At 39.1% G+C, this 24,028-nt stretch overlaps 2 protein-coding genes across 7 annotated transcripts in view; both read left to right on the plus strand.

Moving 5' to 3' along the window:
* Window positions 1-2,144: 2,144 nt before the first annotated feature.
* On the plus strand, window positions 2,145-4,358 carry LOC146311180 (N-acetyltransferase 8F1-like). The gene has a single exon (XM_084743088.1). It carries the CDS (start codon window positions 2,427-2,429, stop codon window positions 3,099-3,101), a length of 675 nt encoding a protein of 224 aa, XP_084599214.1. The 5' UTR covers window positions 2,145-2,426; the 3' UTR covers window positions 3,102-4,358.
* A 2,241-nt stretch (window positions 4,359-6,599) lies between these two features.
* dctn1b (dynactin 1b) overlaps window positions 6,600-24,028 on the plus strand; it is a 57,125-nt gene continuing 39,696 nt past the window's right edge. Inside the window, exons 1-3 of one of the 6 annotated variants that reach the window (XM_084741897.1) lie at window positions 6,600-6,718; window positions 19,398-19,649; window positions 22,149-22,227. In XM_084741897.1, coding sequence (XP_084598023.1) covers window positions 19,422-19,649; window positions 22,149-22,227 — 307 coding nt within the window. In that variant the 5' untranslated portion in view covers window positions 6,600-6,718; window positions 19,398-19,421. Of the gene's footprint in view, window positions 6,719-12,044; window positions 12,467-19,397; window positions 19,650-22,148; window positions 22,228-24,028 lie in introns of those variants that run through there. The other 5 variants (XM_084741891.1, XM_084741892.1, XM_084741895.1 and 2 more) reach the window with 5 other exon arrangements.

Below are 24,028 nucleotides of genomic sequence, written 5' to 3' on the forward strand. Positions count from 1 at the left end.
CAAAGTTAGAATTTTTACATTTTTTTCAACTGACCCTCATGTGACGTTTGAGGGTCAAACTGCTTTGTTGTTTAACTTAAACCTTCTTTAATGGTATGTTTACTGTAAATCCGGTTTTCCGAAGACCGGTGGGAAATTAACTTTTAAAAATGTGAACATCTACATGCCACTTACTGTTTAAATTCACCCACTAGTCGGTAGTAAATTATTATCTTGTGGCTGAGCCTCTGTAATGTTTCACCAGCATGTGGCTGGTTCTTAGATCCCACCCTGCCTACGATCTTTCTAGAGTGTTTCTCTCCTTTTCTCAGAAAATTGGGCTGTACTCAGTCATTATTAGTCCTTCTGATTTGCTTTTGATTTTTTAAAATGGAAAAAAAAAGTCTGTCATAAGTGAAAAACGTCCACAAACTCCATTAAAAGTAAAAGTTATACACATAGACTGTCATATTGGTATTGCATATGCACGAAATGCTTTTTTTTTAAGTCCAGTTTTAGAGAAAAAATTGAAAGTATAAAGAACACACCAAGATACGCATCAAATCTTTGTTAAAAAACTTTTTCATGACAGCAAAGATCGATAACAACACAGCACAAAATTAACCACTGCCACACATCTGTGCATGTATCAGTATATCACAATACAGTGTTATAATCATTACAGTATCACAAAACATAATATTGCGATACTTGATATATATTTTTTTACACCTTAACAATATAAGTACTATATTATCATCTATATTTTGTGGTTTACTTTACTACACTTATCAATAGGTACTTTAAACTATGGGAGCAAAACAATGCAGACTGATACAGAATTTTTTGAGGCTGGTACTGATATCAATATTTGAGAGTTAAAAAAAATCTAATAATAATAAGCAGATACTGTTTTAACATAAACATATGAAATAAACAGTTTTGATGAGGACACCTCAAATATAAACATTAATGAGTTGTGACCAGTATAGTATGTTGTATAATTATTTCACAGTTGAAAAATGTATCTTATCTTCGATATTTCACTGCTGCAATTGCATGATAATATTGGCAAATCTTTGGTATCGGCTGATAGAGACTTTAAAATTATCTTGTCTTGGCTACAAACAAACATTTCTGTTGATACGACGATGGCAAATAAGATGATGCTTTAATTATGCGCCTGTGACGCCAGTTTTGTCTGTGGAGTGGAGGTTTTTTAACGTGTCAGAAACAGATATCAAGTTGGTATTTTCAGTGATTACTCAGCATTGGTCATGTGAGGAGGAGCCACATCACTTTCCATCAACACTACAAATTTAACTGCCCATCTTATGAGCTGTCTTTACCACGAATTTGTGAAGAACAAACCAGTTGTCAAACCCCTGATTGATAATCTTGTTTTGAAAATCTTGTAAATAGTAAATACTGCACAGCATCAACAAAAGTTATCTCAGTTATCTCTCAGACGCAGACACAACAGCAATGTTGATTTGACTTGCATCAGTAAAAGCATAAGAATTTTGGTTAGTATAATTGTGATATGAAATTTTCATACTGTATCGTCTCTAGCAGTTTTCTTATTTTGCCAAGTGAACGTGTACATTGTGAAAAGCCATGTATTTTATGTCTGCATCTTTCAGTTTTCTTTCACAATAAGAGTTGGCATAATAACATATAAAGTCCATTACAAGAGCAACTCGATGTTCTCTGCAGTTTGGTAGAAACAATCTGTACATGTAATGACAGTTGTCCAAAATGAGTTGGAAAATAAAAGTATTTGGATATCAGAAAAATACATTTGAGATAATTATACAATATATTTTGCATGTAAAATCTTCTGTAAAAATCTGTCAAATCAACAAAGCATGTAGAAAGTATAGCTGTCAGGTGAATTGATCAAAATGGTGTGTATTTTTCTGGTACTCTACAAGGTACTTCTCAGTTGTGCTTTGGTACAGTATATGGCACTGTGCACTTTCCAGTTCTGATAGATACATTATAAGTTACCAGAATCCAAAGTGATATCTTCAGATTTCTTAAGTAGTTGAAACAGCAACCTTTAAATTCAAATTATTTAATTTATCATTACTCAGATGGAGAGTATTCTTGCAAATGGTGAATATTTTTACTTGACAAATCACCAGAATTATTTTATACTTTATGCAACACAGTTTAGAGGTTATAGGCAGGGTGGGAAATTAGCATCAGACATTGGCCAAATGCTGCTGATAAAATATTATAGTGACTGGTATGTCTTAGACGCAAAATAATCATTTATTTTTGAGTGGCTGGTAGATATTTACATTTTAAAAAGTTAATAAGGACATCCTTAAACACACTGTGACACTGAGAAGACAAACTGATTTATCAAGTCATTTGTAGTGTTTTCTCACCTCTCACATTTTGATCTCCTGTTGTTGTTGTTTAAAAATCAGGGCTGAGCCATGGCCAGCATTCAGATCCGGAAGTATCAGCAGGATGATGATGAGGCGGTGAAGGAGATGTTCACCCTGGGGATGAGCGAGCACGTGCCTTCGTCCTTCATGCACCTTCTGAAACAGCCGCTGACTCAGATGGTGCTCATGTGCACGTTTTGCGCTCTCATGGCCAGCTCCAAGTCCTTCCTGCTGCCCATCCTGGCCGTCACCCTGCTCCTGGCCGGGACCCGGCAGTTTGTCATCTACATGTTCAACCAATACATCGACACTAGCCTCAAGAAGGACCTCAACAACATCAGCGAGACCTACCTGAAGCAGAAGGACTCGTGCTTTTGGGTGGCTGAATATGACGGTCGGGTGGTCGGCTGTGTGTCGTGCCTCCCTGCTGAGAAAGCACCCGGGTGCTTGGAGTTGAAACGCCTGTCTGTACGCCAAAGTCACCGCGGGATGGGCATCGCTAAGGCTCTGTGCCGGACAGTAGCTGAGTTTACTCGTGACAGGGGTTACGCAGCAGTCATCCTGTACACCTCTGTGGTGCAGACGGACGCACAGAAGCTATATGAGCACGTGGGCTACGAGAAGATAAGAGAGTTTATCGCTCCTGAGCTTGTTGCCAAAATCATGAACTTTACCTTGTTTGAGTATAGACTTGATTTACAGAGAGATGGGAAAAAGGACTGAGTGATCTTAAACTGAAACACACAAAGACTGTGTAACATTTCAGGGTGTCAGTACCGTCCATTCAAGCAGTTTATGTGCTCACTTATACCCAGCATGCATTGCAGTTACAGCTAGGGTTGCCAACCTCTTAAAATGGAAATAAGAAATGTGTTTGTGGTTGAGCTGAGACTGAGGAGCTCTGACTTCTGTGGACCTATAATTTATATTTGATTATTGCAAAATGTTCCTTTTGTCCGAAATGATGAGCCTTACATCTGCATTACCCCTCAGTAGTAAACTTATCTAAATATATGATGCCTGCATCATGTAAGAAGTCCTATTGTTAGGACTATTATACATATAATACCAGCCCTTGAGAGTCCTTCCTCTCCCTGTGTCCTTCAACCTCCCGCTCCCCTTACAGTTTTCTCCTGATGCATGTTTTTTTGTTCCCACATCGCTGACTGTCATCAACCACTGAGATCTCTACCATCGTAAAATCGTGATTTAAAGCCTTTCAAAGCATTTGGTATTTGAGGTTGTTTGTCCTCTCAGAGTTGTGTTTGCTGTGGAGGTTGAAAATTAATCCGTCCACTGATAATGTTTTCCCATTCCCTTCTGTATGTCTGTATTGTTTTTCTTCTGCCGGCAGACTACACTTGTAAGGTTCCCGTTCTTTAAATCCTGTGCCGCTGTCAGCATGTTATCTGTTTGGGTAGTGGGACATAACATGAGAGATAGGCTGATGGATAACAGAGCAGGAGCGTTTCCCTCTATCATACAAATAACCCTGCCTTAATAATCTAACCTGTGATATTTCACTCCCCTAGATTTGCCCTGAATTGATTCTCAAAATATGGAAGAAAGCACATTCATCCCCTATCAGTTCAATATGGAACATGTCTTTTAGTGTCCAATTACAGGATGAGTCTGTATTTTAAGGTATGGCAGCCTTAGTTAAAGTAATTAAACAATACCGGTCAGGTGACAGTATCCACGTGAGGAGCTGTCACTCTTACAGTAAAACACACGTTTTCTCGTTTCTTCTTAAACCACAGGAGAGATTGTTCATTTATTATTGTTTTCACATCGACACCCTTTTTCTTTCTTTTTTTTTTTTTTTTTTACAGTAGTTGAGAGAAATATCTGCTGTGTCCATGGTCATGCCGTCAAAATGTTTGTGTTTATTCAACCTCCTGAAAGTCAATTCCTTATTTAATTTTGTAAAGGATTTCATGCCATGATAAAAAAATAAATTGATAGAACATGCTCCCACAATTTTGTTGGGTTGATTTTTGGTCTTGTTGTACCATTGGGGATGCACCAATCCAGTACTCTGGATTAGTATTAACTCTGATGCTCATCTAATAAAACAGATAAAGTATTGGCCATGATTTGACTCATGCAGATTATATACTTTTTTTTCTGTTATCAGTTAGATTTGTTAAGTTATAGCAGACTGCTTACTTACTCTTAGTGCCACAGTAATCCCTTATGGTCTCACATTACCTTACATAGAAATTCTTACAGTAAATTTAACACGGTGAGGTATACAGATTTTTATTTTAGGGAAACACCGCAGTGGTATTGGAGAGAAAAAGTTGGATTGGTGCAGTCTTATTGCCCTTATTGTTGTGTGGTTGATTTACCAAAACCATGTTATGTGATTGTTTGCAAAGCTGCTTGAGATAAGTTGCAGGTCTGATTTTTAGGATTTTAATAGCCTTCTTAATTTCCACCTTCTTTTTGTAATTGTCAAAGAGAGTATATCCTTTGCTGCTCTCAACTATGATTTTTTGCATAAGTTACACTTCATGCACTCATGCATTTAACAGCTTTGCCGTCTATTTGACATGCATGTGTAATTTCTACTTCACATTTTCATCTAAAAAATGTATCCACACAACAGACCTATTCTCAGATTTCTTCATACCAGGACCAGCTGTGTAATGTGGTTGGAGAACAATTTTCCAGTTGCTGAAACTGAAGCTGAGCCCTACAGCTTTAAAATTTTCATCTCATTCTTAACCACAGTCGAGCTCCTGGAGGCTTGAAAAAGAGTCCAGCACCTGTTCAGCCCACAGACTCTTTTATTTGTGTCAATGGTTCGGCCAAACAGGAAGAACAAGTCTCTGATTTATAAAAGCAAGAAGAGGGTTGTGGCCACAGGACGTGGAGCCTGCTGGGAAATGAATCGGATACTGATGGCTTGAGGCAATACTGAGGTTCTGCACTGTGGTTTGTTTTGCATACAGGATGCTGCACTGTTAATGACTGTGCTCCAGGCTGATGCTCACAAGCTGTGAGGTCGTCAGTTGTTTTTTATTACAGATCTAATGAATATCTCTGTTTCATATGAAATTTGTGACATGAATCAGGATTTAATTTACATCGTTTTGTCAGTGAACATTCAACTTAAACTCCATTGTGCTCAAAGGTAAATGTGTCTTAATTAGGGGTGCAACTAATGATTGGCAGATTGTTTTCAAGATTAATCGTTAAGAAATGTAAAACAAGAATTGGGAAAACAATCATCACAATTTCCCTGACCCCAGTGACGTCTTCAAATAGCTTCTTTTGTCCAACCATCAGTCCAAAACCCAAAGACTCTTTATTTGCTGCCATAAGTGAGAAAAAATGACTGAAACAACTGATCAGTTATGAAACTAACTGTCAATTAATTTTCTTTTGATCAGCTAATCATTGTAGCTCAGGTGATGCGACCAAACACAAAATATAATATAATATAATATTACGGAAAGTGCTCTGGTTAAGATACCTTTTCATTTCCACAGCTGATTTTGTTTTCTGGTTGATTCTGTTTTTTTTTTTTTTTACTTTTCCTCTATTGGTGAATATTTAAGTCTACACATTTTCCATGGCGATTCCCACACATACCTGCACATGTAAAAACAAACAAAAATACACAAGCACAACATAAAACATCATACAACTAATTAGGAGAAAGAAATAAAGAGGAAAAAAAAAATATATATATATTTACAAAAACACACTGGATCAAAATAAAATTTAACATAATTATAAATTTCCAATATGCCATCTTGACCTCCATTATGTTGTTTTATTTTTAATATGCCATGTAATCTGTCAAGAACATATTCAAAAATAGTTTTTACATATGTGAATAATGTCAAATTTATTCCCCATGATTCTTTCTTTCTTTGTTGCCTTCTTTCTTTTACATAATAAAATTTTATATAAATATAAATCTATGTATATATATCCTCACTAGTCTATGTTTTACTTAGATGAAGTTTAAAAGTGCCTGACATGGTAGAGGAATTTTTTTAGAGGAATTGCCCTTTATGTACTAAATTCTCTTCTAATAAAATACATATTATTTACACGACATTGTCTGTCTCTGATTCAGCCTTGTCAGCTGTCATCTACGTACCAGTGAATGCAGTAATGTACTTTTATTAAAATACATTTTAATGATAGTCTCATACAGTGTTAAAGACCAGATATCACCGGCCTGTTCGGGTTCTGTGAGGCGGGCTGGGTCAGGCAGCAGCTCGGACACCTCAGGACGGAACGGTCCGGTCAGACCTCCATGGATGGATGTAGCCTGTCAGGGACGAAGCTGAGCGGTTAGCCGGATTTTAACACACAAACAGGTAAGACTCAGCACACGTATGTCATTTGGACAATGGAATATAAATGTAAAATAAATAAACACACATGTCTGTGAAGACTCATGTGCGTGTCTTGTTAAAATTAGAGGTTTTTATAGAGAAAACCAACCGAAGCTAACGGCTACTCATGCTAGCAGCTGGCCAGGGAGTGTCCCACTCACAGCTGACAGCACCAAACCTCAGCGTCAAAACCCACGATTTTACTACCACTCACAGCTGGTATAAAATGCATTATTTGCACATTTAAAACGCATAATTATGGTGTCTACACCATTACGAATATTTAATTAGCTTTAGTTGGTGATTATGGAGGCGGTGTGGATCTAAATATCCAGCTCTTAATTGGATGAACGGGCTTTATTCTGGTTTAAATTAATTAATCTTCAATCCAGATTGTTTTCCCCTAATTTCTCATCCAATTTGGTTAATCTGTTGGAAGAAAATGTCATGTCAGCCTGCAGCCACACCCATGCTGTGATTTATTATGAGTCCCATTAGACAAAACAGGCAAACAGTGTTATTTCCTTATTTTTGGATTAATAGCTGCTCATTATGTGAAGTTAATCACATTATTCAGGTCAATAGGGCAGTAGGATTTCTTTGGAGTAGTGGTCCCTGGTTTTTAAAGGGACCATTCACTCCTAAAGTAAAAAAAATATGTATTTTCTCTCTGACCTATTTAGCCATCTAAATTTCATGTATGAAGTATTTCTTTGTATCACAGAAATAAAATAGTTCCTACATGAAACTCATGCTCATAACAAAGGCTGTCTTAAGTAAGTGGGTCATGATTTCTGAAAGGAGACATTGCTGTTGAGATTTTCAAATGTACTTTTTTGGTGCTTCCAGTACCAAGAGCCATTTAAGTCCGTTGTATTCAAGAGAAGGCAGACATCCCTCTGGCTGATATCTCCAATACTTGACAACTCATATCAAAACAATCTAGATGGATAAATACCACTACATGCCAGAGAAAAAATATATACATTTGATTTTGGGTTGAACTGCTCCTTTAAAGTCACTAGATGGCACCAAATTACAGATTTAGCTCTTACATGCTCTCACATTAGCCCCGGACGTTTTTATTTATATTCTTCAGGGATTTTTTTTATTGACTTTGCAGTTAATTCAGGCACTTTCATGCTAATTTGATACACATTGACATGAAGTACTGGAATGAACAGGCTCTGCCCCTGTTTTCTATGGATGACCTATTTTTCCATGACACAGTCTTGAGACCAGGCAGAATATCATTAGCATGTGTGTAGTGTAGTGGAGGCCCAACATATAATTAGCTAATTTTCATCCACTATTGTTAGCAGAGCTATTTTCATTATAAATAAATGATTGATTACTTTTTCAATTAATTACTTGTGGAATAAAGCAAATGTTGAAAAAATGTTCGTCACAATTTCATAAAGCTACTTGTTTGTTTGTCTGAAATACAATTCAGTACCCAAAGATATGTCATTTATGATAACTACAGTTGGGTGTCATTATGAGTTGATACTGATATTGATTGATATTGATATTCATACCCTTGATATCAATACCTATCGATATTTTCAATGATTCAACCTGCCATAATTTGGTGCAATAAGTTAGAGTAATTGCATTTAGCTGAATTTTCATCAAATGTAGTGAAGTGAGCCCACAGTTTTCAACACTGACTAAAAACTTATTGATTAACTGCTACATATAACCTGCCTTACATTGAAACATCAAATTTATGTTGGCTACATGGTTAGTGTACTGTATATTAAAGCTAAAACAATTAGTGGAGCCATCAGTTAGTGAACTGACAGAAAATGAGTTGACGACAATTTGGATAATTATCATGATTTAGATAACAATGATTATTTTCAAGCAGATATGATAATCATTATGTGAACTTAATATGTTTTGGTAATGGACTGATACTCAGACAGAACAATTATTACAATTAGAATTGGTTGGTTTTGTCCCTGGAAACTTTTGCAGGACATTTTTCAGTATTTCCTGACATTTTATTGCCCATTGTCCATTCACCAGTTAATGAAGAATAATAAGATATAATCATTGCAGCCCTACTGCATATGATCACAGAGTAGTTATATTTACGCCGTTATTAAACAAGCAGACATTAAGCCAACATCACATTTACATTAAGACATATTTAAAGTCACACTGATTATAAAAAGCTTATATGGTCTGTTCTGGTGTTTTAGTATTGAGCGACATTGATCTGTATACCCTTATAATAAATTAAACTTGTGCTGAAATCAGCTAGACAGGAACTGATTCCAGTATTAATCAATGGTTTAAACTATTTATAGAGTAAAAGAACAATATTTGCTGATTGCTACTTAAAAATTTGCTTTATCTGTTTCAGATCTTTATTATACTCATTTAATCATTTGTTTTTTTCACTCTAAGTCATATTAAGTAACCAATCTGAAGACATCACTTTGGGATCTGAAAGCTAACATTTATCATTTATTTTTATTCTTCATATTAAATTAACAAATTACTATCCATTGACTTAATTGCAAAGAGAAAATCTGACAAATTAGCTTATTTCTAAGCAAATTAGCATAGTTGTTATTTTCATCCTTAAATGAAACTGTTTTTTTGTGACGTACCTAAGAATTCTTTACCTAGGTGGTGACATAATGTTAACACAGCAGTTTTGCTTTTCAGCCCGTTATTCAACTGTCTATGTAGACACAATCTCTTTCACATTCTAAAAACTTCAATCATATTTCTCATACATCATCTTAATCAATTCCAGCTTCAAGGACACACACATGCTCATCTTTACCTTGCATAGTGACATCGATTTGTTCCTCCCGGACCTGCAGACCGGCTGAGTTGCGGACAGTGTGGTTGTAATGTTCCCCTTAAAATCCTTGTCCGTCACCTCTGTTCCTGCAACCTTCCTGTGCACTGGTCTGAAAAAGCTCACAGCAGCAGCCAGCGTTTGGCTGAGCTGGTGGTGACGCCTCTTCCTCTGCCATTGTCCTCATTTTGTGTAAAGAGGCAGTTCTTTGATTTTGGCTGTCTGCTGGTTGTCTCCTTATTATTTCCTCAGTGAGAGATAAGGGCTCCCCCTCTCCCCTTCCTCCCACACCTCCTCTTCTGGTTCTGCCTCCATCATTTGCATAAAAGGGTGCAAAGAGACTGCAGAGATTTATTGTGTCCCTAAACATCCCCAATTCTCCCATGTCTGATAGACTTTATATGCAGTTTTAGAGGTTTCGTCTAGGCTCTGAAGTCAGAAACATATATACTGCCTCAATCAGTGTATCCCTGCTGGGTAATTTTGAGCTTACAGACAGTGCATTTTGTTGTCCTTCTGGTCCACTCTTGTTGGTGAAGCTTTATGAGCGAGGCATTATTCAGTAGGAGAAATGTTTACCCCCTCTTTAAGGCTGGTTTTCTTTTGTTCTGATGCTGAAATGCTCACTCTTACAACATCTCTCATCAGCCTCTAAGCTGAAAGCTTTCACACAGAAACCCTGCAGCGTTTGCTTCCATTGCAAAAAGATGACAACACAGAAATAGAGAGAGTTAGAAAAAAAAGCCCCAGCCATGCAGTTAGCTGATAAAAGCTGATAAAGGAGGGCTAATCCTTGCTCTGTGATGGGCCACCACAGCATCAGGCGGGGCCCTAATGCAATCTGCTGGCTTTTGCTTACAGTCAGTGCTGCATTACAGAGCATCACCTGGGCCTTTTGTGTTCAGCCACAATGAAATGGCACCAGATTGAGTTGAACTGGTTCACTTCCCTCCCCCTGGTTGCTGACTGTCTGTGTTTTTGTTTTTTAATTTCTAGGCTAGATATGTTTTTTTTTTCCTCAGAGCATTCATGCTTTTGGCAGAAGACAGAAAGTGAATTTGACAGTTATCTCACATAGACTGCAGTGCAAGGAGAAGAGAGTTTGCATCTGGGATGCATCTGCACTCTTATACTATATTTCGCTGCTGTATTGTTAGCCTTAAAGGGATAGTTTGGATTATTTGATGTGGGGTTGGATGTAGGGGTGAAAATCACAAATTTCATCATGATACGATGTTATATTGATTCTTAGGACAGGTTTCAAAATAAAAGCCCATCTTAAGGATGACATAGAGATCGATATTTCCACTGCATTGATCATATTGGTACTTTGGAACTTTTTTGAATTCGGTAATTCGGTAAATCGATCCAGGCTGATGTATTGCTACACCCCTAGTTGGATCAGTGAATTACCTACAGTAGATGCCAGTTGGCACACCCCCAGTTTGGAGAGGCAGAGAGGGGCACCAGCACGGAAGCTATGCAATGAACAGCTGTGGACAGGGTCAGCAACAAAAAGTATTTACTGATTGACTTTGCCATCAGAGCGCCTTCTCTGATGTGAAAAAAGCCATTATATAAGCCAAATATAGCTCAGTCCAAACCAACCAAGGCAAAATCAGTAATTTTGTTCGTTGCTGGTCTATGTCAGTCTGTTAGTTTGTGTGACTTTAGTGAATCCAAACCATCCTTCCAAAACATAATAGCAATCACACAATAACACAAATAAACTAAAAGATCAAGGCAGTGGTAGACCAGCAACTGTCATGACCAGCAAGGTAAAATTACTGATTTTGCTGTGGAGTTTGATTGACTTGCAGAGAGCAATAATATTTCACTTATATAACAGAATTTGTCTGTCAGAAAAGGTTGTCTGACAGCAAAGTAAAGAGGTGAAAATATTCTAAATATAGTGTACCCTTTAACTGAAATCGATTTTCTTTGTCTGACATTTTTTTAAGTGGCTAAAATACTTTTGTTGCTGACCGTGTCCACAGCTGATCATTGCTTATATTTCATGCTGGTGCCCCTCTCTGCTTCTCCAAACTGGGGGTGTGCCGACCACCATCTGTTGTAGGTAATGCATTGACTACGTACTTCTTACAACCTCATGTCAAATAATAGTAATGATCTGAACGATCACTTTAAAAGAGTTGTTTTTGTCAACTGATGGGTCATTTATAACTGTAGTGATCATGAAAGGACTTTGCACTTTCATGATACATCTTATCAGGACTAAACAGCTCTTTGATTGGCCACAGAGCAGTCCTGAAGAAGTCCAAAACAACTCAGAACTTGCCAAATTGGGAGGACAAGCTTGGGAATAATGACTGTCAAGTTTATTTTGAGATGCTTTATAGAAGCATATTTGCAGGCTTTAGGACCCAGCACCTCAGTCTGGGCCTAAACCACCCTCCCTCCTGCAGAAGCCAGCACAGACACTAGCGCAGCGCAGTGCTGCCGCTCAGCTGATGCACTCACAGCAGACAGACCGAGTCTGGCTGTTTATTCCCCCGTTTTTTTTTTCGCTCTGCTGTTTTCATCTGACCCATTCATCGGGAGGAGAGGTGGATCGGCGCCGTCTGCCCCTCAGAAACTTTCTGACAGAGCCAGGAGCTCCTGTAGGCTTTCCTCTGGCGGCGGCAGAGAGGAGGGACGGGGAGTTTTGGGAGCTCAGGCTGTGCTGTGAGGATCAGGAGAGAGATGGTGTGATTCTGTGTAGAGAAACAGAGAGAGGAAGAGGGAGACGCTCCGGCAGCATCACCGACCCCCCCTCCCACCCCCTCTCCTAGACCTAGACCCCCTTCTGTCTGGCCGACACTCACCCCAATAACACGCTTCTTCAGACAAGACAGGCGGCTTTGGGGCATCTTGGAAACATGTCACAGACTAGGAGGAACACGTATACCCGGGTGAGTGTGTGCGAGGTGTTTATACTTCCCAGCAAGGTGAATGAATGGGCCAGACTGTGATATTTAAGTTGTGCGCCATTGTTCCTGTTACGTCTGTTCAATTTGTTTCATTCTGTCATCTGCTTCATGTCAAATTCTACTTTGAATAGAAGGGTTTCTAATCCATTTCAGCGCTGCATTCCTGTGTCTGAATTGTTGCCTCTTTGTTCAGCTCAGATGCCCCTCCGGGTTCAGCACTGCTGCTGCGATGTTAAGGTTCAGACCTCTGTGACAATGACTCGACTCAAAGTAGGAGATGATACATGACAGGCAGGTAATAGGTTGATAAGGGTTTTTGTTATCAGCAGCCAGCTGGACACACAGCCCATGAGCCCCAGAAGACTTCCTGTTTGTCATCCGTCTCTGAGTCAAGCAGCTTCCCTGTCACCGGGAGGGATGACATCAGTGCTCGCTCTTAGATTTTGGCTACATACAGGACCTTTTAGCTACTCTTTTCTTTCCTTTAGATAAAAAAACCCTCACTTATCAAAAACAGTCCGTAGATTGTATACTTTGTCATTTAACCTGCATAAGCTGTGTTAAAACCATGTACACAACAGCATTTCAGTAGCTGACTTTTTCGAGAAAACAAATCGGTCTTGAGGCTGACAAGTTTCATCAGCACCGTCATCAGAGCATTGTGAGCGTTACAGTGCAGCAAATAAGACTGTATCACTGTTCTTATCTTCTTTTAGCATTAGTCAATGTGAGCTTGCGTGTGTTTTAAGAGTAGAGTGGCACTAAATAATTCAGCACGTCCTCCTCGGGTCCTCTGCTTCCAGCACATGGCAAACAGGTCGGAGCGATGACTGAATACCACTGAATGCTACATAACTGACTGTTAACTGCTGTGAGCAAAGCAACACATTCAAAACTATCTTATGACTTTAAAGGTAACATATGCAACCTTTTTAAAAAACAAATAGACACCGACTCATAGAAACACAGTCCCTTTCGATCATCACTTGTGACCGACTAGAGGCGTGCAGTGGTGGCTATATCTGCAGAGACCTTGCACTCTGCCTGTATTTCCTTATTTTTCTCATTATTTTGCTGTGCTTGGGACAATTTACCAACCCACAACATCTGTATTTGACATCCTGGTATCTTTCTGGTGTTTTTTGAAACAGCTTGGACAAATCCGTCTGATTCTACCTTTAAAGAAGGCATTAAATTATAAACACCATTGGAAGACTGATTGCAGATTGTTGAATGGTGCATTTGAGTTTGTGTGGTCTGTAAACCAAGGATTCCTGCTTCTGTTATGAATCTGAAGGGATCTGATGGATTTGAATAGATGTTAAAGCTTGCCTAAAAGATCTGAAGACTTGACTATGACGTAGAAAACGCTTGACGAAGAGACAAAGACTCAAGGACGCATTCACTTGCACATGACGAGTTAAAACGTCTCTTTCCATGTTGGTCATGAATTATAAGCTAGGTTAATTAGACTTTAAGCAATCAGGGGAATTCAGGGATGGCATATCTGCTGCTTCAGAGCTGAATATCTCAGTGGTGATGTTAATAAAAGATCATCTGCAACTGTTCAATGAGAGAAGTAGTGAAGTGGAGTTGAATGGCTGCAATTTCTTGATATTATACTTAATGTTTTTGCCAACAAAATGTTTTGTTAGAAGAAACAGATTTTAGCTCTGGGGCCTCAGCAGAGAACCAATTAGTTTCCATAAATACTAAGCTGAGAATAGAAATAAGTGACAATTTCCCCCCTGATAAACACATCCCTTCTTTGTCTCTGGGCATATTTGTCTTTATATACCGTTTGTATTTTGAGCAGTAAATCCATTGTTCAGTGGTTGAGAAATGTAAACCGTTCAAAATGCGTCTTAAGAAGTGACACCACCTTTGAGCTTATGTTGAACAAAACAGTCGTTATATTTCCACATTCCAGTCTATACTTTGCTTCGATTTAATGCTTCCATCTTGTGCAATAAGGATGGCTGCCTGTTAAAGGGATTTTTGGATTTTTTGAAGTGGGGTTGTATGAGGTACTTATCCATAGTCACTGGTAGTGTAGGAAGCTAAACACTGTACTGCTTAGCACAGGGCCAGCAGCAAAGCTTACTTTAGTTACCTAAAAAAGTCAATAACAGTTTAAGTGTATGCTATAATTAGATTATTTTCACTGCTTTATCTTGCCATCAGACTTTTTCTGATGGGAATCAACTGTCACTTAACCCAAATATCGCTCTCTTCAAAGCAACCAGACTCCTTTGGCTAAAATAGTCTTGTACTCCCGAAGGTGGGAGGTGCTGGTCTACCGCTGCCTTGATCTATTAGTTTGTGTCTGTCATCATGTAACATCAATGAATCGGAACCCTTTAAAACATTAAAATCACATAACACAGGATACTTACCCTCTAAGTGACACGCCGCTCTGTTGGGAAACAGAGGCAATTTTGCAAAGGCGGTCAAATAAATAGCATCACTGGAATGTAAGCCCATGTTGCATAAAAATATGTTTTAGCATATTGCCAGCGTTTCCACCCATATTTGAAATGATCATTTTCAGACGTTACAACTAGCACTGTCATCTTTCTTTGTGAAATGAAGCCACACTTTGGACTGTTTCTTCCTCTCCACCATGACTCCTTTTTGTGGCAAGTATCCATCAGCGCATCAGACGTGTGAGTTTGATGTAATTGGTTTGCAATGCCTAGCTGTCAGAAAAACACACCGCCGCTGATAAAAGGAACTGATCAGCAGCATGGAGGCAAATAATTCAAATAGATGAGACAATTTGGAACTGGTTGTCAACTAGAACCAGTTCTCGATTCCCATCCCTAATTGCTTATCAACTTTTGTTGGACTTAAGTTGTGATGATAAGACTTATTGCAGATGTATTAGTGTGTGGCTGACTATAAGTGATAGAAGTTGCAGCAGAGAAATGTAAAATATAGTCTGCGTTTTCAGTAGTTTAGATAAAGTGTCACCATAAAGTAGTTTGGCCACCAGAGAGCAATGATAAGTTTATTTTTCAACTGTAAAAAAAGTTTGTGATTCTTTAGAAAACAAATTTAAAGGGTCCTTATTAAAAAAAAATTGAATATGGCTGATGTTAGCTGATGTTATTACTGTGCAGCTATCAATATAGGTATCAGTTTGAATTCAAGGAACCTGTTATTATTGCAAATGGAATTAGTTATTGAAGTTTTTGTTTAATTTTTCTGTAAAACTTTTGTAAGTTGTCAGCAAGTTTGGTGACATAGACTTGTTGAAAGCAGTGTCAATAAAATTGCTTGGATTATACAACAGTAATTGTCTAACATGACCACATGGACCTGCAGCGGACGGGACAGATATAATACTTCATGGTTTTGTGTTGCTGCTGTTTGCCTGTTTTGGTTCACTGTCCCGTGGGAGGGTTTGTGTTATAGAATATAGAGACTGTATGTTTACAGTAAGCTGAAGGAGAGTCGAAGCATGTTCTCTCACAAGGTAATAATATCTACTCCTCTCTATGGTGTTCTGCTGAGTCACCATCAGTTCTAGGACATCACACTGTAAATTGGGTTATGCAGGATTATTTGATTACAAAATATTGCAGCTTGAGTAAATGTGCCCCTGTTTAAACGTTCAACTGTGCAATTTGTTCTCCACACATGAGAACTGCTGCTTTATGAAATCTCAGGTGATTGTTGCCATGGAATTATCACAAAAATTCAGCTCCTCGGCTTGAAAGTGAGTGCAGTGCTGTTTAAGCATGCATTGACATTTAGAAAGTGCAGGGCAGGGCCTTATTTTACTTATTGTGTGGTTCTGAACAGCTCAGTGGGTCAGAATGATACTGACACTACTTATTGTCCTGTCCTTTCCCCTCAACAGCTAGCTAATGTGTGCTGACCTGTAAAACAGTAAATACTGTAGTCGTATCAGAGCCAAATTTCTGTCAGTCATGCAAGGAAATGGACTGTTTAAAGCAGTGATTGAACGTGTAGCCAGTTTGTGACAGATTTTCCTACATGCGTTTATTTATCATGCCAGGAGGTGGTTACTGTAAAGTTGTGATGATCATAACATGAAGGTGACAATGACTCATTTATCTCTTGCAAGTCTTGGGTCAGATTGAAATAGTAGTGCTTTGAGAGAAACTGAACACCAAAAATGTTTTATAGGCTGTTAACCTTTTTAGTAGGCCAGGCCTGTAAGCTTTATCAATAAAATATATTAACAATGCTAATGAAAATGTGGTTGGTTAATCCACAGAACCTTTAAAGGACTCCAGTCCATGCAGATAGTTGTTTAGAAAATTTTAATAACTGATGTAAGGAAAGTTTACAAAACCAAGGCCAATTTTCAGGCACAGCATAGGTACACTTGTAAATGCACTTAGGACAAGTTATAACCTGATTGCCCCAAACTATCTCTGGTGGCAGTGAGTGATGCATTTGGCCACATTAAAGCAGGGATAGGCAGTTTATTTTTGGCATCATTGGGCAAAAGTTCCATAATAACTTTTAAGTGTAATGTAGTTCAAATGGTCTGACAGAAAATTAGACTCCTCCTCTTGGCTCTGTTTCCATACTTTAGAAAATCAAGTCTGTGACAGGAGACTTTGGCCAATCACAGGCTGGTAAAATACTTAATTGTTGAGTCTCGTTCCCAAAACGTCGGCATTTCACCACCTGGAAATGGGACTCGACAATCCACTTAACAAAAAGTGCACAGTGTCTCAACAGAAGTTGTGTGAATGCAAAGAAACTTTTCACATAAGCAAACAGAACACACATGGACCAGACATGCATCATTAGCATAGAGCTAAAATGGATTGTTATGAATGCACTGGTTAGGAAATGCTAGATCAGGGATAGAACTGTGGCCCCATTCGCCACCAGTATATATCCTGATGGTCAAAGTACATTTTTGGTGGCCCACATCTAAACTTGCATTAAGACAATACAGAAAATTTAACACAACTCAACATAGCCTTCCTTTACCGTGACACCTGTGTTGTCCCCTTTCCCATGAATTGTGACGTAGTGTTTGCTGAAAGCATTGTTTCCAATGAAAAATGACTTCTTAGCAAGTTGAGGAAACTGGCGGCACGCACTGCACTACATTACGTCTTTAGATATGTTGTATTCTTGCCGCCTTGAACTCCCGCTTCCATTCACTCATTAATTTTTGTTGCTGTTTTGAGTTTCATAGTTTCATAGTCCTCCTTTTGTGTTTCTGATTCTTCTGTAAGGATCCTGTTAGCAGGTTGAGTTGGCTCAGAAGCTAACCGTGGATGATTTCTGTTCACTGTTTTCGTAAGACGTTTAACAGAGCGGTGCAAAGGAATCGGGATGTTTGTGTCTTGGAAGGCTTGTATGGGGATAAAACTTGGTGGCCATGGGGAGCCAACTTCATGGAATATTTGGTGGCCACAGAGTAACTTTTTGTGGCCACCAGGCCATGGATAATGTCGAACCCTTTTGTGTAGGGCTGCAACTGGTGATTATGTTCATTGCCCATTAATCTGTTTGTTTATTTTCTCTATTAATTGATTAGTTGTTTGACAAATCAGTTTCCCAAAGCCCAAGATGTAGTCCTCTAATATTTTGTCTTGCCTGTAACCCAAAGATATTCAGTTTCAGTAAGAAAGGAGTTAAGAAATATCAGTTAATACTCTGGAAAAAAAAACAGTTTGTACACCTATAAACACATTTTCAACAAGTCATAATCTGAGGGCTCCTAGCTATTTCTGGAGGCAATCAGTGTCGTATTTGACCGCGTTTACAACTAGAAAGTCACTTGGATAGCACAGACCTCCAAGGCCAAATGCCCCACCTCACAATGTTAACGAGTGTGTGTACAAAAAAAATAATCTATCTGTCTCACAATTTGCTTCCTCTCCAAGATTTAATGGGTTCTTCCTTGGCTCATGCAACACCTTGCCACCAAGTGTCATGAAAATTGCCCCCTTTAGTTTTTCTGTAATCCTGCTGATGAACAGACTAACAACAGCACCAAAAAACATAGCCTCCTTGGTGGAGGAAGTGTCAGAGTGTCTCAATAAAAGGTCTAGAGATGCAATGAAACTTATGCACATTGCACACTGATCCGATGGAGCAGTCAGCTTGGATCATAACATTATGGGACGGAAATGTTAGATACTGCATGTGCTTAGTTGTGATTGGATTGTCCCGTTTTTTCTTTTTTTGTTTAATCCTCATAACCATCAATCATTCTTTGGAGGCCATCGTAAATCCCATTTGTAATGCTAAGTGTCATCCTGAAGTCTTTCTACAGCTATTTAGGATTGCACTTTCATAAAGTGCTGGGTTTAAACTTAAAGGTCTTGTGTAAAATACCTCAATATTCAACTTGTTCCGAAGCAAATCAGTCAACGTGTGAATGCAGCGTGCCGTGGATGTCGTAAGTGAACTGTCGTCATTTAAAAATGAGATTGCGATTAGTTGTGCAGCCCTAGTTTGGTGCTTCTGGGGCTGGGATGTCCTCATTTTTAATCTGTGGTATCATCAAGCTTCAAAAACACCAGTTCCTGCAGTATCAATACAGATGTCAGTGTCATTAGATCTGCCCAATCTGGTTAACACCTACATCTTTTAAATTCCACTTCTCCAGTTTGTAATGTAGATGTTCTGTAAATTTGTTGTCATCAAGCCCAAAGTGAGTCAACCCTGATGACATGACTGTGATGTCATCTGGGATGTTTGCTCAGACAAGAACCACAAGAGCCACAGAAGACATTATCCAATGATTTTCACAGGCTGAGAAGTTCCTCTGACTTGCAAAGCTACACTGATATCTATATTTAGTGGCGTGCCCCTTTTAAATACACAAACAAAATCACCTTCAACAGCGTTGGCGTGAACATGGCTTCCTGTTTCAACAGCTCTCTCTCTGTGTTTCCCATGTCCCACCCAGACCACCAGCAGCGGCAGCAGCAGGATGAGCTCGGACGGGGGCGGGCGGCCCGTCAAGGTGGGCTCCCTGGTGGAGGTGATCGGGAAGGGGCAGCGCGGCACGGTCGCTTACATCGGCAACACACTCTTCGCCTCCGGAAAATGGGTGGGAGTCATCCTGGATGAGGCCAAGGGCAAGAACGACGGCACTGTGCAGGGGAAGCGCTACTTCACCTGCGAGGAGAATCATGGGATTTTTGTGAGACAATCACAGGTAACTACTGAACTGTTTAGTAAATAAAGATCTACTTGATAAACTGCTTGATGTCCATAAAGCAGAGGATGATGTCACTGTCGGCACCCGTATATCTATTGTTTAGTTTCTTGTTTTCTAAGATGTTCGATATTTTGTTTTTCCTTTTATTTGGTGCAGTGTGTTTATGTGGGGGTTGATATTTTCCTCTGCTGTCTCAGTGGTGCCAGGATCTTTCTATTGCTTCAGGCTGAGTGCTTGGTTGTTTTCAGTTGAAAAACAGCTTTATTTTTTTCTCCCAGAAAATGATGCATAGTGTCCCAGCATGTTACAGTGACCATAGATTACCTGTGGTGGTGAAATATCTGAGTGTTTTTTTGTCATGGCCTGTTTTTGGGGGCTTAATGAAATTTTGTTACTTTCTCATTGTGGTAGGTTTGTTGTTTGAAATAGCAATTATCTCATTTTGGATTAAGGCTCTCCACATGTATAAACAGTAAACAAACACTCACAATTCAAATGCCCTGTGGAGTTGTCTTGTAAACAAACAAAAGTTATGTTTACGACAGCCCTGCAACACTAACCAAAAGGCATTATGAATATCTCTGAGGTCTAACAAACAGGTTGAATGCATTTTCCTCCTCATAAAACTTAAAGTATTTCAAAGTCTTCTAAATCGTGCATTGTTTACATCCATGCTTCCTAACTACTGTAGCAGTCTCCTCTGTCTTTGCTGGCACATTGCAGCATTTCTTGGCACATTATTGCCTCCTGTCAATCAGCATAGTAGTGTGAAACCATTGGCAACAATGTGCGTGACACCACCGCTGTGTGTGGCTGTCCTCATGTGCGTGCATGAGACAAACACCATGGGGACAAAATCTCTTTTTGCACTTTTTAAAGTGTAACTTCGCCCCCAGGCCTGAACATCCACTGCATCCAAAACAGTCAATAGCATGTTGAGCCATTTTCATCCTACAGAATGCTGATTTTTGTAAATTTGATAAGAAATGTCACTATTAACACCAGCATTAATATGTTTCATCACAGTACACTTGTAGTGTTTAGTTTTCAGCTCAGAAAACTGTGTGCAGAATCTCTTTAAACTTCTTAAGACACATTTGGCCTCTTGCAACAACATTTCTTAATCCTAAGCTTGCCTTACTTTTTTCTGAGGTTTAATTGCTCATACAAATGTTTTTCTTGTCTCAACTTGATGAATGCCACTCGTAGATGAGTGGGTGTGTGTTCGTGAGATTTGACCATGAGCATTATCGACACCGCAGAATCTTTGTATGAGGCTACCTGCTCTGCTCCATTGTGTGCAAGTTTCTCGTCACAGTAAAAACAAAGGCGTTGGAAATCAGCAGATAAAAACTGAGGAGAAGCAGTAGTTCCACTTGTGGTATAAGGGGATCAGAATCAACAGAAAGAACAGTATTTCTACTGCTGTAAATGCTGTGTCATTGCAGTCAAAGTCAAAGTTAGATGCAAAAAAAAAAACACATGAGAGGAAATGTGACAGTCATGGAGAAGGACAAGCAAATATATTTCATTACAGATTATGTTACATCATTGAGTGCAGCAGAGGATGTTGCCAAGGGCAGCAACCTGCATAAAGACCCTGAGGCAGTGGTTGGAGCGTGAGAATATTTCCAGCAGCTAATAAAGTTATTTTGCCCACATATTCATGAAAAAAAAAGTTAATCGTCAAGCTATGATGCAGCTATATGCCAGACAGAGTATTAATTTCATATAAGGTTTTATTTATTTTCCATTTTTATTTCGATATCATATTTAAACTCATGCATATTCATGAATCCTTAAATACCACATGCAGGCAAGGTAGTGAGTGACATGTAAGCCAATCTAACAAAGTATTTATTTTGCAAAGAACAATATATATATATATATCAGACAATTTATTACTTCTTGCGGAGCATTTTACATTGTTTAAAACATGATTGGAGTGGACTCCATTATAAGAATATCGGTGAATGTGACAAGTTGTCTTTAATTACTTGTGCTTGACACTTAGGCATAAATCTGTCTTAATGGGTGGTGCTTGCGTGAGGCCTACTTTGTTGAGAGAGAGCCCACAGAATAAATTCTTCATTGTGTTGATGTTACCTGCTGTGACCCAGCTGTACAGGTGCACACACACACACACGCAGGTCAGTGTCAGTATCGATCAGGTGTTGTATTACTAATCCTCTTCATTATGTCCCCCACTTGGCTTAAAAGACTGTCTGACCCTGACTCTCTCTGCACTGCAGTTGTAAAGGTTGCCATGACAATGGAAAAATTACGACTCACCGGGGGGAGTGCTATATTTGAATGAACATCAATAAACAAGCCGATTTTGTTTTTTTGTGGCTCCCCTTTAACATCTGCTGCTCCCTCTCTGCCAGCTCCGTCGATGAAAAAGATTGTTGGCAGTAACAGCCTGTGATCTTTTTGGAAGACATGACTAAAATGTCTCTTGCTGTCTGTCTTCCTCTTTCTGTGTCTCTGTCTCAGATCCAGCTGGTTGATGATGGGGCAGACACCACGTCTCCAGAGACACCGGAGCCCGGCACCGGCAAGGTTCCTAAAAGAGGCAAGGACACACACACATTCACTTTTTAACATTCGGAAGGTGTTTCGCCAGTAAAATAAAAAGGGAATTTGCCTGACAAATGTCCTCATGACCTTTTTGAATTGGAAGTTGTCTAGGGGACATGCATGCTCAGAACGCTAAACATGCAGTGGTATTTCAAAGCAACAAAATGAAATGTTCTGCACTGTGAGAGAGCTTGCAGGTAAACAAATCACTTTATCGTGACATTAATAAATAATAGTATGAGGTAATGCAGGGTTGTCAGGGCCAGCAGACATGCAAGATTTACACGTCTCCCTCCTAATGTTTTCAGTTAAAGGGTCCCCAGATCTTAAGAAACTAGGGGTTGGCACTGGACAGAGTCTACTGAATTTCTTCAAGGTATAGACAAGAAACCGTGTCATTTAGCTATTTCTAAAGCTAGGAGGAGAAAGTAATTTCCACTCTCTCTGGATAACCTTTTTTTTTTTGCTGTGACCAAACCATACACCTTTTTTACTGACAGGTTTTATCACCACAGTTGCGAAAGGGTTTGTGTTTGTGAATCTGTGCTTTTCAAGAAAGAGTGTCAGGAGCTTTCAACCAAAATAAACAGTCTTCTGCATCTTTCCTCCTTTCTCCTGATTGGTTGTTTGTCTAACAGCCTAGTCATTTTTCTAGAATTAAGATGGTCAGGAAGTTGTCAAGTCGGTTTTATTTATAGAACCCCAAATCAGAACAGAAGGTTTCTCAGGGTACTTTTTATATAGAGTAGATCTAGACTGCGCTCTATATTTACATAGACGCAATAATTTCCACCATGAGGAAGCACTTAACAACAGTGGTGAGGAAAAACTCTCTTTTAACAGACAGAAAACTCGACCAGAACGAGGGTCTGTGTGGACATCCATCTGCAGCGACCGGTGGGGTTGAGACAGAAAGAAGGAGGGGAGAATTTGGTGTCAGTTGTACTGATGGGATTTCCAATGCCGGTACAAGTATCGGAAATGCCTCTGGTACACCTAAAAATATGGGATCTAGTATTGGCATAACCAATCTGACATCAGGTGATTTATTATCCTTGAAATGGCACTCTACTGTGTCCTCTGTAGATATTAATGGCTCATGATTATTCTTTTCAGATGATTATACACTAATGAGAACATACTGCTATATTCAGGTAATAGATCCTTGTAAATCTTAGACACTGGGCATTTAATGCACTGGTATCAGATCTGCACTCGATGCTAAAGTTAAGCTTTTGGAATCGGTATTGGTAAAAAAAAAGTCGTATCAGACCAGTACTACTGACAACGATCCTCTGCATTAAACATTCACTGTTTTGTCACATTTTTTGGATTGTGTCACTGTTTTCTGACACAAATATAAACTGATGTGAAGAGGTCATTTTTCTATGAGACATGACTTGTCACCACATCAGCCATGTCTGCATCTGTATATCGCTGTATGAGTGCCCTTAAGCAAAGCAGTGCAACGCCAGCTGCTGATTCACTGCAAGTCACTGTGGTTTAGAGTTTCTGCTAAAGGCCTGAAATATAAATGTACTTCAGGAAATATCTCATTACAAGGATGCTATCTGGTTTCATTTTGGTCATGAGTCACTCATCAAGCAGAGTGTGGCACCAACACCCACGTAGTTGTTGGTTTGAATCCCTCTGTGTGCAGTCCTTCTGTATATGTCAAACTGAACTTAACAACATGTTATCTGGCTTCATGGTGACCACAAAAATCTTTTTTTTCCCACACATCAAAGTAAACAACAGTTGTTTGTTGTTGATAGTCTGTTGAGAGACAAAATTAT

The sequence above is a fragment of the Lutjanus erythropterus genome, chromosome 18 (genome assembly GCF_056507025.1).
Source record: "Lutjanus erythropterus isolate fLutEry1 chromosome 18, fLutEry1.hap2, whole genome shotgun sequence".
NCBI classification, from domain to species: domain Eukaryota; kingdom Metazoa; phylum Chordata; class Actinopteri; order Lutjaniformes; family Lutjanidae; genus Lutjanus; species Lutjanus erythropterus.

Excerpts from the sequence above, each read along its gene's own strand:
- LOC146311180 (XM_084743088.1), top strand. The coding sequence starts at position 2,427 with ATGGCCAGCATTCAGATCCGGAAGTATCAGCAGGATGATGATGAGGCG.